The sequence below is a fragment of the Kogia breviceps genome, chromosome 18 (genome assembly GCF_026419965.1).
Source record: "Kogia breviceps isolate mKogBre1 chromosome 18, mKogBre1 haplotype 1, whole genome shotgun sequence".
NCBI classification, from domain to species: Eukaryota; Metazoa; Chordata; class Mammalia; order Artiodactyla; family Physeteridae; genus Kogia; species Kogia breviceps.
The window spans coordinates 39,123,869-39,138,658 of NC_081327.1; the positions used below are offsets into that span (position 1 = coordinate 39,123,869).

Genomic DNA, 14,790 nt, shown 5'->3' on the forward strand with positions numbered 1-14,790 from the left:
ATATATTAGATCTCTCAGGAAGTTATTTAAAAAAAAAAAAAAAAAAGACAACAGGCCCCAAATGGAGTCACTTATGCTAAGCCCCACTCACCAAACCAAGACTTAATTATAGTTTTGGCTCTCCAGTCAATCAGGCTTCGTCTGATCAGCACTAGTTAGGTGACTTGCCTGATAGACCCCCTGCCATACCCTAAAGAAAAGTAACCTTGCAATAACCAACTTCCTTGTTCTTGCTCCCTTCTTCCTATAAAAGTCTTTCATTTTGTACAGCTCTTCAGAGCTCCTTTCTATGTTAGACTGGTGTGATACTGAGCAGGATCCTGTGGGGCTCCTGGGCACAAAAGCCTTTCTATGTGCCCCATCTCTTTGATTACAGGAAATAGGCTTCATTCAGCCTCTATGACCTTCCCTAAATTCCATCTGGCATATTCAAGCAGCTGCTAATTAGGGAAGGGAGGGGATGCAAGACAAAGGAGAAACAAACAGTCAAGAGAAACAATAAAAGAAAAAGAGAGAGAAACAATTTTAAAAAGAGAGAGAGAGAAACAATAGTGCAGACTTGGGGCAAGGTCCTGGCTCCCCATCAAGCGATATACACGACAATATCTTTGAGCTGTTTTGCAGATAGTGGAACCCCCATCAGATGGGAGAAGTCAATGGTTAAGGACGGTATGATGCCCACAAGCACGCAGACCCCAGACACCTTGGAACCAAAAGGCTGATGATGCCCACTCCCACTTACCTCACCACCAACCAGTCAGAAGAATGTCCAGGAGCTGATCACACCCTCTTTGAACAATTACTATAAACCTTCTAACTAACCTCTCCAAGTTGGGACACACAGTTTTGAGGGCATTAGCGTGCTGTGGCCCCCTTTGCCTGGCAAAGCAATAAAACTTTTCTACTTCACCCAAAACTCTGTCTCCGAGATTAATTCGGTGGCAGGGTACAGAGGCCGGATTCAAGTTCAGATGCCACCCGATTTAAATCCATTTTTGTTCAAATAAAATCTTAAAAATTTTAATATGCCTCAATTTATCTTTTAACAAAGGCACAAACAACGTTCCCACTGGAAAGACAACTAGGGGGTGGGGAGAAGCTGGCCTGCTTGGCTCCCCTCTAGGTCTGAGGAAACGCGCGAACCGTGGCTTTCCGCATAGCGGGGGCCACCAGTAGGTGGCGGCGAACAGGGTCATGGTGGCTGCCGCCGCATGTACCCAAGTGCGGGCCGAGGTGAGCTGCGCATGCGCGCCGCGAAGGAGGGACGCTTTCAAGGGCGGCTCGAGACCGCAGTGGCCGTTGCAGCTGTGGCACGAGGCCTGGCAGAGCGGTCCGCTTAGGAGGAGAACTGACGGAGAAGTGCTGCTGCTGGATATTTAGGCGAGATGCTGACGGTGAAGATGAAACCGAAGCACCGCCCCTTCTGCTTCAGCGTGAAAGGCCAAGTGAAGATTCTGCGGCTGGTGAGGGCGGGGCCTCGGGGTGAGGGACGGTGTCCCAGCGCTCTCCCCCACAGGGAGGTAGGGCTGCAAAGCACGAAGCCGACACCCTGTCCTCTCTTTCAACCTTGTTGAACCTCTGTCAAGGCCTTCCTAGAGGCAAGGCATTTCGCTCTGCACCCTGGGGGTAGAAGGAGAGAAATAGGGCGCTGTCCTCCCCCATCAGGGGCTTTACAGACCCACTCATAAAGCAAAATCCGCACACCTACATGAATGGCCCACACTTGGACCCACAAACTAGGTACCCAGGTTACCAGGGGAGGCAGCTACAGTTGTACCATTCAGATGCCAACAAGATTAAAAACAAAAAAAACCAAAAACAAACAAACAAACAAAAAAGATTAAAAACAAAAACAAAAGCACCGAGGTGTTTCAGTGGATGCTGTGTTTACTTGCTAGAACTCAGTAGTTTTGATGTGAGTGAGCTCAAGGCTGATATAGTCCAGAGCAAGGACTCCTGGTTCCTGGGGTGTCAGACATGCCAGGAGCATTGCAGACAGTTCTGGCAGAGGTTGGGAGAGAATGAATCATCATTTGGAGGAAGGCGACCTGGCTAGTTAGAGAAGTGGAAATTATCATAAGAGAATATGTTGAAGGAATTCAAGAAGAGAAAGGGGGAAGGAAAAACATAATTCTTAAAATGTAAAGAGGCGACATATAAGGAGAGGAGGTAGAAAGTTAAAGGTTACAGGGAAACAGTCCTGCTTATTATGAGGAAGAATTTTTTTTATTGGGAAAGTTGCCAAAATTAAGTGGTCACTTGGGAAGGCAGTACATTCCCAGACAAAAAAGGTAGCAGGCGCAGATGAGAACTTAGCATGCATGTTGTGATGGCGATTTCAGCTTCAGGTGAGTGGGCAGAACAAACTGCATGCAAGGTCCTTCTCACATCAAAGTCTGTGATTCTGAGAAATAACTATGACATAATGCAAGTCAGAATGCATGAAAGAAGTTTAGAAAACTACCCTGGAGTTCAAAAAATGGAGAGATTACCTTGGGTTGGAAGTAAATAATCAGGAAAGAAGTGACCTGAGGGTCTGGGGTTTCATGCCAGGTACTGAAAGCTTTGGAACACTGGAGGAGAAATGGGATTTTGTGAGAAAGGTTCCATTTTTAAAAAATATAATTATAAATCTTTATTATCATTTGTATATGCTTCAAAGTATTCTATAGTGTGAATGAAACACATTTATCATTCCTCTATTTCTGGTTTGATAGTTTCCAGAAAGGTTTCTTTTTTTTTTTTTTTTTTTTTTTTTTTTGCGGTACGCGGGCCTCTCACTGTTGTGGCCTCTCCCGTTGCGGAGCACAGGCTCCGGACGCGCAGGCTCAGCGGCCATGGCTCACGGGCCCAGCCGCTCCGTGGCATGTGGGATCCTCCCGGACCGGGGCACGAACCCGTGTCCCCTGCATCGGCAGGCGGACTCTCAACCACTGCGCCACCAGGGAAGCCCAAGGATTCATTTTTGATATATTAATTCCCTCAACAAAATTTTGAATATTTAATGTATTCCCAGCCCTGAGTTAGGACTTGAAACAACAAAGACACCCAAGACAAAAGTCCCTGACTATGGAGTCCTTCAGTGTAGTCAGAGAGAGGCACACAAGCAGATAGCTGTGATGTGTGACAGGAGGAAGTTAGAGCACAGAGTGAGGCACCTAACCAAGGAGGTGTCAGGAAACTTCCTAGGGGGACATTGGGTAGGGTTTAAGGGACAGCCACCTGAACAAAGGTGTGGAGGCCAAAAAAAAAAACAAAAAAAAACCCAGCATGATTTATGAGGAAACCATAAGAAGTTGAGTTTTGCCTTATTTTTTTCAGCCAACAGATATTTATTGAAAGCTTGCCATGTGCCAGGCACTGTTCCAGGCTCTTGGGAGATATCAGGGGACAAAGCAAAGATCCCTGTCCACATGGAGTTTACATAATGGGGTGCGAGGGCAGGGAAGACAAACAATAAACACAATAAATAAATAAATAAATGGGGTAATATTCTAGAAGGGGGTAAGTGCTGTGGAACAAGAGAAAACTAAAGCCAGGTAAGAGAGTGTAAGGGAAGGTAGGGTTGGAGAGGAAGATTGCAGGAATAGAATGGTCAAGTTAGTCTTTGTTGAGGTGACTTCTGAGCAAAGCGTTGAGTGAGATGAGGGAGTTAAGCTATGAATATCTGAAGGAAGAGTGTTTTAGGCAAAGGAAAATCCAGTACAATAGCCCTATGGCAGGAATGTACCTGAAGGGTTCAAGGAAAAGCAAGGAAACCAGTATAGCGGGAGTGGACTGACATAGGGACACAGTGGGAGGTGAAGAAGGTTTTGAGTAAAGTTGTACATGATCTGACGAACATTTTTGAAAACTACACCAGCTGATATGTTGACGGTAGATTGGGAGGTGTGGGCTGGTGGGGACAGGAGGATTCCTGCAGAGGCAAGGGTAGAAAAAAAGGAGATGAGTTGGGGCTATTGCAGTAATATGGGCAAGAGATGATAGTGGCTCAGACCAGGCTGTTAGCGGAGTAGGCTATAAGAAATGATCACATTTCTGGTATATTTTGAAAGTAACCCCAACAAGATTTGCTGATGAACCAGATGTGGTGCGAGAGAGAGAGGAGTCCAACATCACTCCAAAGTTTTTGGCCTAAGCAGCTGGAAGAATGGAGTTGCCATCAACTGAAAGCCTGTGGGTGAAGTAAATGTAGGCAGAGGATCAGAATTTCAATTTTGGATTTCACTTTAGAGATGTCTATTAGACACCCAAGTGGCAATACTGAACAGGCATTTGGAATATACAAGACTGGATTTTAGGAGAGAGATTGGCACTGCAGAAATAGAAGTATTTAAAGTCACAAGACTGATGAGATCATCAAGAGATGAGTGTACATAGAGTGGAGAAGAGGACCATGGATGGAGCCCCAGAACACTTCAACATTAAGAGATTGGGGAGGGACTTCCCTGGTGGTGCAGTGGTTAAGAATCTGCCTGCCAATGCAGGGGACACGGGTTCGAGCCCTGGTTCGGGAAGATCCCACATGCCACGGAGCAACTAAGCCCATGCGCCACAACTACCAAGCCTGCGCTCTACAGCCCATGAGCCGCAACTACTGAGCCCACGTGCCACAACTACTGAAGCCCGCGTGCCTAGAGCCCGTGCTCCACAACAAGAGGAGCCACCTCAATGAGAAGCCCACGCACCGAAACGAAGAGTAGCCCTCGCTCACTATAACTAGAGAAAGCCTGTGCACAGCCAAAAATATAAATAAATTAATTAATTTTATTTAAAATAAAAGAGATTAGGGAGAGGAGGAGGAACCAGCAAAGAAGAATGAGAAAGCACAATTAGGGAGGTAGGAGAAACTAAAAGTATGGTGTCCTACAAGCCAAATGAAAACTTTCTCGACGGAATAATCAACTGTGTCAAATACTGATGATAGTTCAAGTAATATGAGGACTGAGAATTGAACATTGGAATTATCCTGCAGATAAATTGTGAACAACTCTTTGATAGAGAAGTAGGCAGGAGCTGAGTCATGAAAGACTTTGAATACCATGGTGAAGGTAGGCTCTATTCTAAAAACCATGGGGAGCCATTGAAGGGTTTTAAATAGGTGAAGAATTGCACACATTTTTATTTTAGAAATTTTACTGTAGTATCTTTGTCATGGTAATTCAAGGAAAAGATACTGAAGGGAGTAGTTTTAGGGACAAAGTGGATTCCCAAAATGCTTAGGCATTAAGTCAGCAGGACCCTATGACTGGTCAGTTGTGAGGAGTAAGTTGGAGCAGTGATCTTAGGTTTCCAGGGGCAGGTGAAAAGACAGATGGTCATATCACCAATTAAGATAGGGAATACAGGAGGAAGGAGCAATGTAACAGTTTTGCACACGGTGAATTAAAGATTCTAAATGGCTATTTATGTGTGAGATGTTGACGATAGACCTGGGACAGAGACCCAGATTTGTTGAGTGGGTTGTGGACAGAATCTAAAGGAATGCCATCATTTTAAAGAGATGGGTAAAAGGAAAGCCCACCTAGAGAATAGTTTCAGAGGTATAAGAACTAGAAAAGGTGACATGGGAGCCAAGGAGTAGAAAAGTAGGAAAAAGCCAATGGCAAATAAGTCATGGGGGTCCAGTAGGATAAGGATTGAAAAATGTTTGTTAAATACAGTAATTTTGCAATCATTGATGCTCTTGGCAAAAGCAGTCTACATAGAGTGGTGAAGAAATGTTTGAGGTATTAGTGGAATATTTAAAAGCTAACTGAAAACAAAGGCCAGGAGTTAGGAAAGATATGAGCTGTTAGTATGGATTAGGGGAGAACCCAGTGTGACTGAAATCATGGGAACTGTTAAGAAAATGGATTAATCACCAGTGCCAAATTCCAAGGTTACAGAAGATGGGGACTGAAAAAGTGACCCTTGATTTCATAACCCATGAACTCAAGACCCTGGTTCAGTAGAGTAAGAAGTGATTTGAGATGACATGTTGCTGATCATAATTATACTAATTATAAAGAATGCGTTATTTAGTAACTAGTTATATTTACTATGTAAGCAAACTGACCAATTTAGAAGTTTAAAGGTAAGCTACTTTTTTTGTTGTTGTTTTGTTTTTATAAATTTTATTTATTTATGGCTGTGTTGGGTCTTCGTTTCTGTATGAGGGCTTTCTTTAGTTGTGGCGAGCAGGGGCCACTCTTCATCGCTGTGCGCGGGCCTCTCACTATCGCGGCCTCTCTTGTTGCGGAGCACAGGCTCCAGACGCGCAGGCTCAGTAGCTGTGGCGCACAGGCTTAGTTGCTCCGCGGCATGTGGGATCTTCCCAGACCAGGCCTCAAACCCGTGTCCCCTGCATTGGCAGGCGGATTCTCAACCACTGCACCACCAGGGAAGCCCTAAAGGTAAGCTACTTTTACACTAATAATAAAGTAATTGAAAGAATTATGAATAAGTAGCCTATATAGATCTCAGGTTGAAAAGAGAATGTGGATGCTGACAGACTGATCATAAAACTCTAGCCAGGGAAGACTCTTGACAAAACCATTTTCCAAGAACACAGAGACTTTGGATAGAGCTGTATCTCCTAAGAACATTATGACATTGACAGACTCCCAGCTTATTTTTTCCTTTAAGTCACTTTTCATTTCTGTTTTCTATATCTTCATTTGGAAATGAGGACATTGGATTAGATTAATAATCTCCAAGGGGTTTTTTTCACTTAAGTTTTTGTTAATTCTGATTGCATTATGTTTAGATAAGAGGAAGTGTGTTAAAAAGCGAAGCATCAGAATTGTTGGTTTGGGGGTTGTTTTTTTTTTTCCTTTTCTTCCTCACAGGATTCTTTACAGAATTGTTTTTCTCTGACAATTTGTTTTCAACTTTCCTGCCTAGTATTTTTCATGGCAACATTCTAAGTTTAAATTTGACAGCAGATTCCAGATTGTTAAGAGTTAAGGAGTGATGAGTGGATGATAAGGAATTATAGCAGCCAGTATACAGACTTTTTTGAGAAGCATTACAGGGAGAAGTAGAAAATGGGAATTTCTGTGGGGAGCAGGGTGAAAGGAAGGTATGTGTGTTTTAAGAGAAGATAACCTTAGACATGTTCGGAGGATGATGAGGAAAGGAACTAGTGGAGGGGAGAGATTGAAGGTACGAGAGGGAAAAAGAGATATTTAGTGGAAAAAGATCAAGGGAACAGATGTGGGAAGTGATGGTATTAGGTATACAAGCGGAGTAATTAATTAGACTTAAAACAGAGAGGGATACCTAGTTCTCTAAAACACAAAGAGACGTCAACATCCGTACATTTTAGTCTTACTCTTTTAGGTGTGTGTGTATACGGAAGAAACCCATCTATTTCGTTATTTTAGAAATGATCATTTTTACAGCTTAAACTTATATTCAATAATCACTGAATAACTCATGCTTTTTTTTCCCTATAGGCGCTAACTGTGACATCGATGACCCTTTTTATCATCGCACAAGCCCCAGAGCCATACATTGTTGTCACTGGATTTGAAGTCACTATTACTTTCTTTTTCATAATTTTATATATACTCAGACTTGATCGATTAATTGACTGTATATTTTGGCCTTTGCTTGTAAGTGTTCAGTTTCACTGTTAAAGTTAACTACTTTTTCCTGCCATAGAGAGACATTTTAATAAACTCTGTTCTTTAGTTTTCTTAAGCCTTTAAGGAATCTCTGACAGGCTTAGGAAGGAGGAACTCTACCCACTGCTAATGTGCTCTGGGGAGATTCTCAGGGAACCAGGGCAGCCACGGAGCATAAATTCTCCCCTGAGCTCTATCTATCAGTAGATATGGCTGACCTTTCAGACCTTTCTTTCTAAGGAGAATTCACCTAGGTGTAGATCTTCAAAAGAAATTTAAACTTAAGATCATGGTGAATGAAATTATACAGCATTCTTAATCTTTACCTCCTTTTTAAATGCATGTTGATATGACCTCAAAATTGGGGAAAAGAAATGGAGACAGATACACAAGTATCTACATCTTACACATCCCTGATCACTAAATAGAAAATCAAAATAATTTAGAGGCTACATAAAGCACAACATTTTCTTACTTCCAAATGTCTGTAATCATTAATGCCACATAATTTTTAACTCATCTTGTAGAACCTTATTTAGTAGCATATGGACTTTACCTGCCGTACTCACAGCATCAGCAATAACTGCCCAGTGGAATGCCCAGATGGTCTGCAAACTTTCAAAATAGGCAAGTTGAAGATACTAACTAAGGGATACTTGGCCCTTCAGCCTGGACCATAAGCTGGTTCTAAGAAGAACTGAGTGACTTCACTGCTCCTCTTTCAAGTCTTATCCCCAGAATCCTATCTCCATAGGTCTCCTTTCTGAGCCCCCGCTGCCCTTCCACCCCTCTGGCTGGACCGGTAGCAGCACTTGTCTCATCCTCTTGGATTCCAGAGTGCTGATATCCAAGCTGATAGCCCGTATTAAGAAGAGAAGACTTCAGAGCTATTCTCAAACCATAAGCATCCCTTAAAGTGGTGCCTTCTGGAACCACTTTTGAAGACCAATGATGAGCATTTCAGACTAATCACAAGCTGAGAAAGTCCCCAAAGTGGAAAGCTGGGAAATAGATAGGATCTTCATGGCACCTCTCCCAAATCCTCCTTGATCTACACTTTGGAGCTGGACCTGACTGAAGTATAAGGTCTGGGACAAGAGATTACAAAGCCTTCCTCAGTTGGCCCTCAGGGTATGTAATACCATTTAGTGGCAGAAAGGACTAAGCTAAATTATCCCAAGGATTTCTTCAAGGAGATGATGAACATGGTCCACATCCTGTTAATCCTGTACCCAAAAAGTCGTATAGTTGCTCTTCCCACTCTGCTTTTCCAAAGTTAATGAAACTAACGCATTTTAGCATTTATTTTTCCTCAAACTGTAGTAATTCTCTGGAGCTTCTTACACGTCCCAGTAATAAACTTGGAGTCCTAAAGTTAACAGAACACACTGAGAAGGAGCATGGCCTATGTATAGCATACTGAAAATAGTCTCCAAATCTCTGAGGCTCACACTTGGCTGATACTGTACTCTTAGAAATGGTGCTATATTGGTCAACTAAGTTATTACTCCATCATGAAACCCAGATTCCTCTTTGCTCTTGATCTCATGAAATCATCTATTCAACAAATATTAAGTATCTGCTAATCCCAGATTCTATACTAGCTTCTTTGATAAAACAAGACACACATCTTGCGCCTGAGAGACTTTCAATGTAGCCAGAAAGTAAGATAGGTGAGCGATCCAGTATAACAGGTGCTGTGATAGGTGTATACCCGGATGGTGTGGAAGGGAAGGGGACCAAGTCATAACAGGCTTGCCTGAGGAAAACTACACCTGCGTTGAGGGCTGGAGGATGAAAAGTAGTTAGCCAACTGATATGGGGCTGAGAGAGCTTTCCCCGTACAGGGAGCAGTGTGTGTGAGGGTCTAGGGGGAGAAAGAGCTGGACCCTCAAGGACCTGCAGGAGTTCTGAGTGGCTGTGAAGAAGAGAGGGGCAAGAGTGGAGGTTTGAGAGGCAGTAGGAGGTCAGAGCATGCAAGGCTTTGAATGCCCTGAGCTTTAATCCAAAGGCCGCTGGAAGCTTTGGGAGGTTTTTAAGTAGGAGAGTGACATGATTAGCTCGTATCTGAGGAGATCGCTGGTGGCAGTGTCGATAATGGCTTGAAGAAGAGCAAAACTAGAGGTAGGTCTCAGAGACCGCCTAAAAGTCTCTTATCATAATCCAGACATGGAAATGAGAAAGGCCTAAATTAAGGTTAAAACGGTAGCTGGTGAGAAAAAGTGTTGATGAAAGCTGATAGGACTGGGTAACAGGAAAATCAAGGATAGCTGCCATTTAAAGAACTGTCTTAAGAGGGTAATGAGACAGGAAGTATAGGAGGAAGGACAGCTTTAAGGAAGGGCCAAGGAGAGTGGTATGTAATGAGTTCCGTTGGAGAAATAGAAGGTTTTAGTTGCTTATGGGGTATTGAGATGGAAATATTCTGAAGCTTAGGAGAGGGAAGTCAGAGCTGCAGCTTTGGGAGTCATCACCTCGTGATGGTAAATGAGCTCTGGGAAAATGGCTCGGAGGGAGAGTAGAGCAAGATAAGGCAAGACTGGGGAGTACCAACATCTGGCGTGGAAAGGAGGAGTGGCCTGAGAAGGACAGGAGAGGACCCAAGGGAGACCCATGTCCCAGAAGCCAAGAGAGGAGAGCATTGCAAGAAGAAAGAAGTGGTGAATAATGTCACAGGTAAAGGAAGAAAGCCCAGAAAATAAATAAATATATATATATATTCACTGACTGTATTAATAGAGGCCCCCAGTGACCTTTCCTAGAGTCGTTTGCCTTGGATGGACAGGTGACAGTAAAGCAGTGGGGATTGTTAGACTGAGCAGGGAAGGACACAGCTGTAACTAGAGGGGCCACCACTGAGTTGAGGAAACCTGGCCAGGGACAAAGGAGGGTAATAAACAGTGAGGTCCCAGCAGAGTGGTTGACGGGAAGGGGGCCAGAGCACAGCTGGAGAAGTTGTCTGTGGCTCTTTCACTGTAACAAAAGTAGTGAAGGACACCAAAATGGCTGAAGATTCCAATTAATCTGTAGGTGGGGAAAAGGTAACCTGTAAATACTTGTATCTGATGGCCACTGTCTTCACTGATTAGGAAAGAGCTTGGTCGTCTGCACACAGATTTGTGATATGTGTCATTGTCCCAAAGTTGCAGTAACTAACACAGTTTGTAGAGCGGGCTTCCTCTGACTGTTCCCCTCGAGTGCTCCAGTGACAGAAAACACACAAAGTGAGCCAACCCAGGGCTTTATGGTGATATGTAAGTACAGGCTCAAAATTTCTGTGAAATCTCCATTTTTGTAATTAAATTTATATTCTACTCCATGGCATACTGATGTGTGGTTTTAATAGAAAAGCAATGCTTTAAACCACCATTAAGGATCACTGATGTTCTGGGGCAGGTGCATCCTTTTTCCACCCCCCCCCCCTTTGATTCTCTGCACTCCCTAGAACACCATTTTTATCTGAAGCCATTCATATACACTTAGCCAAATTACTAACAGGAGGCAGGGCTGCCCGTCTGAAGCAGAGGTATGGTCTATTGCCTTGAAGCAGAGCAAAATACCCAGCGCAGAGGAGCATTAATCTAGAACTCAATATCTCCTGCAAATGAGGACGTTTTTTTCTGCCTAAATGTATCTAATCTTACCCTGTCCCTGTTGAACCTCTTCCTATTTTCTTTGCAATATCTACTTTTCTAAGTTACCAGAGTTTTGAAGTTTGATATTTCTGTGTTAACAATTCCTTCTTGCTACCGTTATCTGCAAATATACATACACCTTTCCAGAATAAAGACAATTTAACTTTCCCACAGTTTACATCCATTCAAAATGTAAGTTGCACCTCTTAAAGCCACAGTTCAGAATGAAAATGCTTCATTTCAAGAAATTATTAAATGAATGAGCTACATCATCAAAAAATAATTGCATAATTGGCCAGCTGTTGCATACAGATATGTGGGAGCTTTTTCCCGAAAATTACCACTTTCTCCAGCTCTAAGTTTTATTAATTGCATTTGGAGTAACATTATAAAGTTGTTTATTTTATGGTGTAGAGCACTCCACACTTTCTCTTATATTATTAAAATTGAGCATCCTGACTTCCCAGTGTACCATTCTACTTTAAACGTTCCGCATAATACATCATCCACTCCTAGCCAGATGAGTTCTCCCTCCAATTACATTTAAATAAAAAAGACATAAGCCTGTTAAGGAGTTAAATGATTGGTGTATCATAGGTTAAGAGACACATTAGGCATCATTATCGGCCAAATACAATATATGTGTCATTTTACTGCAGCAGTTTGATTTCCTAAAACTAAATAAAACTATTTAAATAAATTTGTTTAATAAAATGGAACTTTCGAAATCTTTAGGGAGCTGATTCATTTTGTTGGTGATCTTCCTGTAGAGCTGACCTTTCTATTCTGTGTTTTCAGGATACTATCAACTCAGTGGTTACAGCGGTATTCATGATAGCTATATCTGTGTTGGCACTGATCCAAGAAACCACAACATATATAGTCCTTGGAGGGGTAAGTGGAGGTCTTTCTGGTTTCTTCCTTCAGCTTCGATCAGAATTCACATTTACGTGAAAAATAAATACAAGAACAGAAAGCTAGACTGTATTCATCCTTGAGGCTTCTATGCCAGTACACAGTACCTAATGGCTTAATACTTTTGTGTGTGAACACGTGCCCTGATTAATGTCAAGGAATATGATTTTGTGCTAAAATTGAAGTTAACCAAATAAAGAGATTCCTCCATATTTCTCATAGATATGTAGGGCTAGACTAGACTGAGAAAAGCTACTGGAATCAATTACAGTACTAAACTCTCAGAAACCTGATGTCAAGAAAAAAACAAACCATGGATGAATTTCAGAGCTCTCCCTTTTCAAGAAAAGGATACATTCCACTTGCTAAGGTGAGACAGACTGTTCTGAGCTCAGTTATTTCTTGTCCAGATCCTGCTTCAAATGGAATTTAATAGAAGATGTGTCATCGTAAGGGAATGGTGGTAGGAAGCCTTGTAACTAAAGGATGATTTTGAACACTGCTTGAAGGAAGCAAATCAGTTTGATTTGGAAGGCAAAGCCAAAACAAAGAGTCAAGTAATTTAGTTACAGCTCCATCTCATATTCTTCTCAGATTTCTTAGAGGGGCTTCAAAATCATTTGGCTTTTCTAGGTTCTGATTTAGAGAAGTGAATTATTAAGTTCTTCTTAAATAAATCTCCCTCCTACTTCCTTGTCTTTTCATAGTATGGGCCACTTAGGAGAACTGGCCACATATGTCAGAATCCATGGCTTTTCAACTCCTTCAATAGGCCCAAAGCAACTTCATGAGGGATGAGAATTACTCTAGAAATGACATAGTGCTGTAAAAGCAATTTCTCCTAGTTGTCTTTAAAGATAATTATGGAGAAAGAGGGATGAGGCATAGGGTTTACTTTCACTCACTTATTTACTCACTCACTCATTGATTCATTCTTTGAGTGCACTTCGGTAGGTGCTGATAAAGAATAGAGCCACAAGCCACAGGTGGCTATTGAGCAGTGGAAATGTGGCTGGTCTGAATTGAGATGAGCTGTAAGTGTAAAATACACACTGGATTTCAAACACTTACTACCCCCAAAAGAGAGTGTAGAATTTATAATTTTATTATATTGATGACCTGTTAAAATTACATTAGTTTGGATGTATCAGGCTAAATAAAATATATTATTAAAATTAATTTCACTTGTTTTTTCTTTACTTTTTAATGTGGCAATTAGAAAATTTTAAATTAATTATGTGGCTTACATTGGTGACTCACATTATATTTCGTTTGGACAGCTCTGGACTAGAATGTGAGCCCTATCCTCAAGTTGCTTAGAGCCTAATACAGGAGACAAAAGTGCAAACAGCTGTGTCTGAGCTGTTAACAGAGTACTGTGGGGCACAGAGAAGAGGAAGCAGCTACCTCTCTCCAGCAGTGGAATTGTGGTTTGCCAGGACTAAAGGGGAGGAAACAGGGATGGTTCCAGGTGGAGGAACCAGCAACATGCTGTGTACCAGAGTCATGAAAGCACCGGTAGGAGGTATTTAGCGTGGTCAGAACCTAGGAAGCTGCGTTTGAGATTCAGGATGGAAAAGGAACAGTGTCTGAAGCCAGAAAGCCAGATTTCTTGGCAGTTGGACGGAGCTGGTGAAATAACACTGATATCCCCTTTCTCCAGCCCCGGCACCAGTTCTCAAATAGCCATCAGAGTACCTAAAGACCATGTTCTAGTTTATTCCCTTTACTTCAGTTTTGTTTTCCTGAGGCCTATTTAGAATCCCACCCCTTAAGTGGATGTAGCCCAGCCTTTGAGAATTCACTTTGGGTCATCTTATCACTCCAGTTCTCCAAATCTCTTATCACAGCTACTATCACCATGGTTAAAGCTTGAGCTGGTGTTAACCTGACCTTTTCTCCAGTACAGTCTGCAATAGGAAAGTCAAACAGTTGATCATTGGGTATAGAAATGTTGATTGGTAACTAAATATCATCAGCAGGGCCTTAAACAGTATATCCAGGAGCAAGTCAAGAGATCCAGGCAAGTATTTGTTTCAGAGCCCACACCACCTCAATATTGTTTCTGCTCACTTAAATTATCGTTCCCTTTCTCTAGGAAGGTACTGGGAAAACTTGGGAATGAGAATAAAATGATCTCTTAAGTCTCTTCCCATTTTAGTATCAGGTGACAGCGTAGGGAGCAATCCTGGTGCCCTCGCAGGAGAGGAAGCCGGTGGGCAGACCACTTACAACCTGTGTGACCATGGCCACAGCAGTGACACTGTGTCTTTGTTTCAGGTGTTTGGACTCGTGGCCTCGGTGTTCTGTATTGCCGACGGGGCCCTTATTTACCGGAAGCTGCTGTTTAATCCAAGTGGTCCTTATCAGAAAAGTGCTGTTCATGACAAACTATAAGTTTTGTAAATTTATATTCCTTTTTAGTTGATGCTAATTATTAAACATATCTCTTTATTCTAACACATATTTTCTGCAGTTCTTATTTTAATCTCTATACGGGAGCTGGAAGAAGAAGATTTAGGAACTGTGGGCCCAGCGCTGTAACTTCCAAGGGAGCGCTCGAGCGCCTGAATCTTATGGGATCCGGTTTTCCTGTTCCTGGGCCCGGGAGGCAGAGGAGAAAGCGCCGG

General features: G+C 42.4%; 1 protein-coding gene across 1 annotated transcript; it reads left to right on the forward strand.

Moving 5' to 3' along the window:
* The first annotated feature begins 1,268 nt into the window (after nucleotides 1–1,268).
* CKLF (chemokine like factor) lies at nucleotides 1,269–14,557 on the forward strand. Its single transcript, XM_059044476.2, has 3 exons — nucleotides 1,269–1,463; nucleotides 12,044–12,139; nucleotides 14,441–14,557. Exons 1-3 carry the CDS (start codon nucleotides 1,386–1,388, stop codon nucleotides 14,555–14,557), a joined length of 291 nt encoding a protein of 96 aa, XP_058900459.1. The 5' UTR covers nucleotides 1,269–1,385.
* The last annotated feature ends 233 nt before the right edge of the window (nucleotides 14,558–14,790 follow it).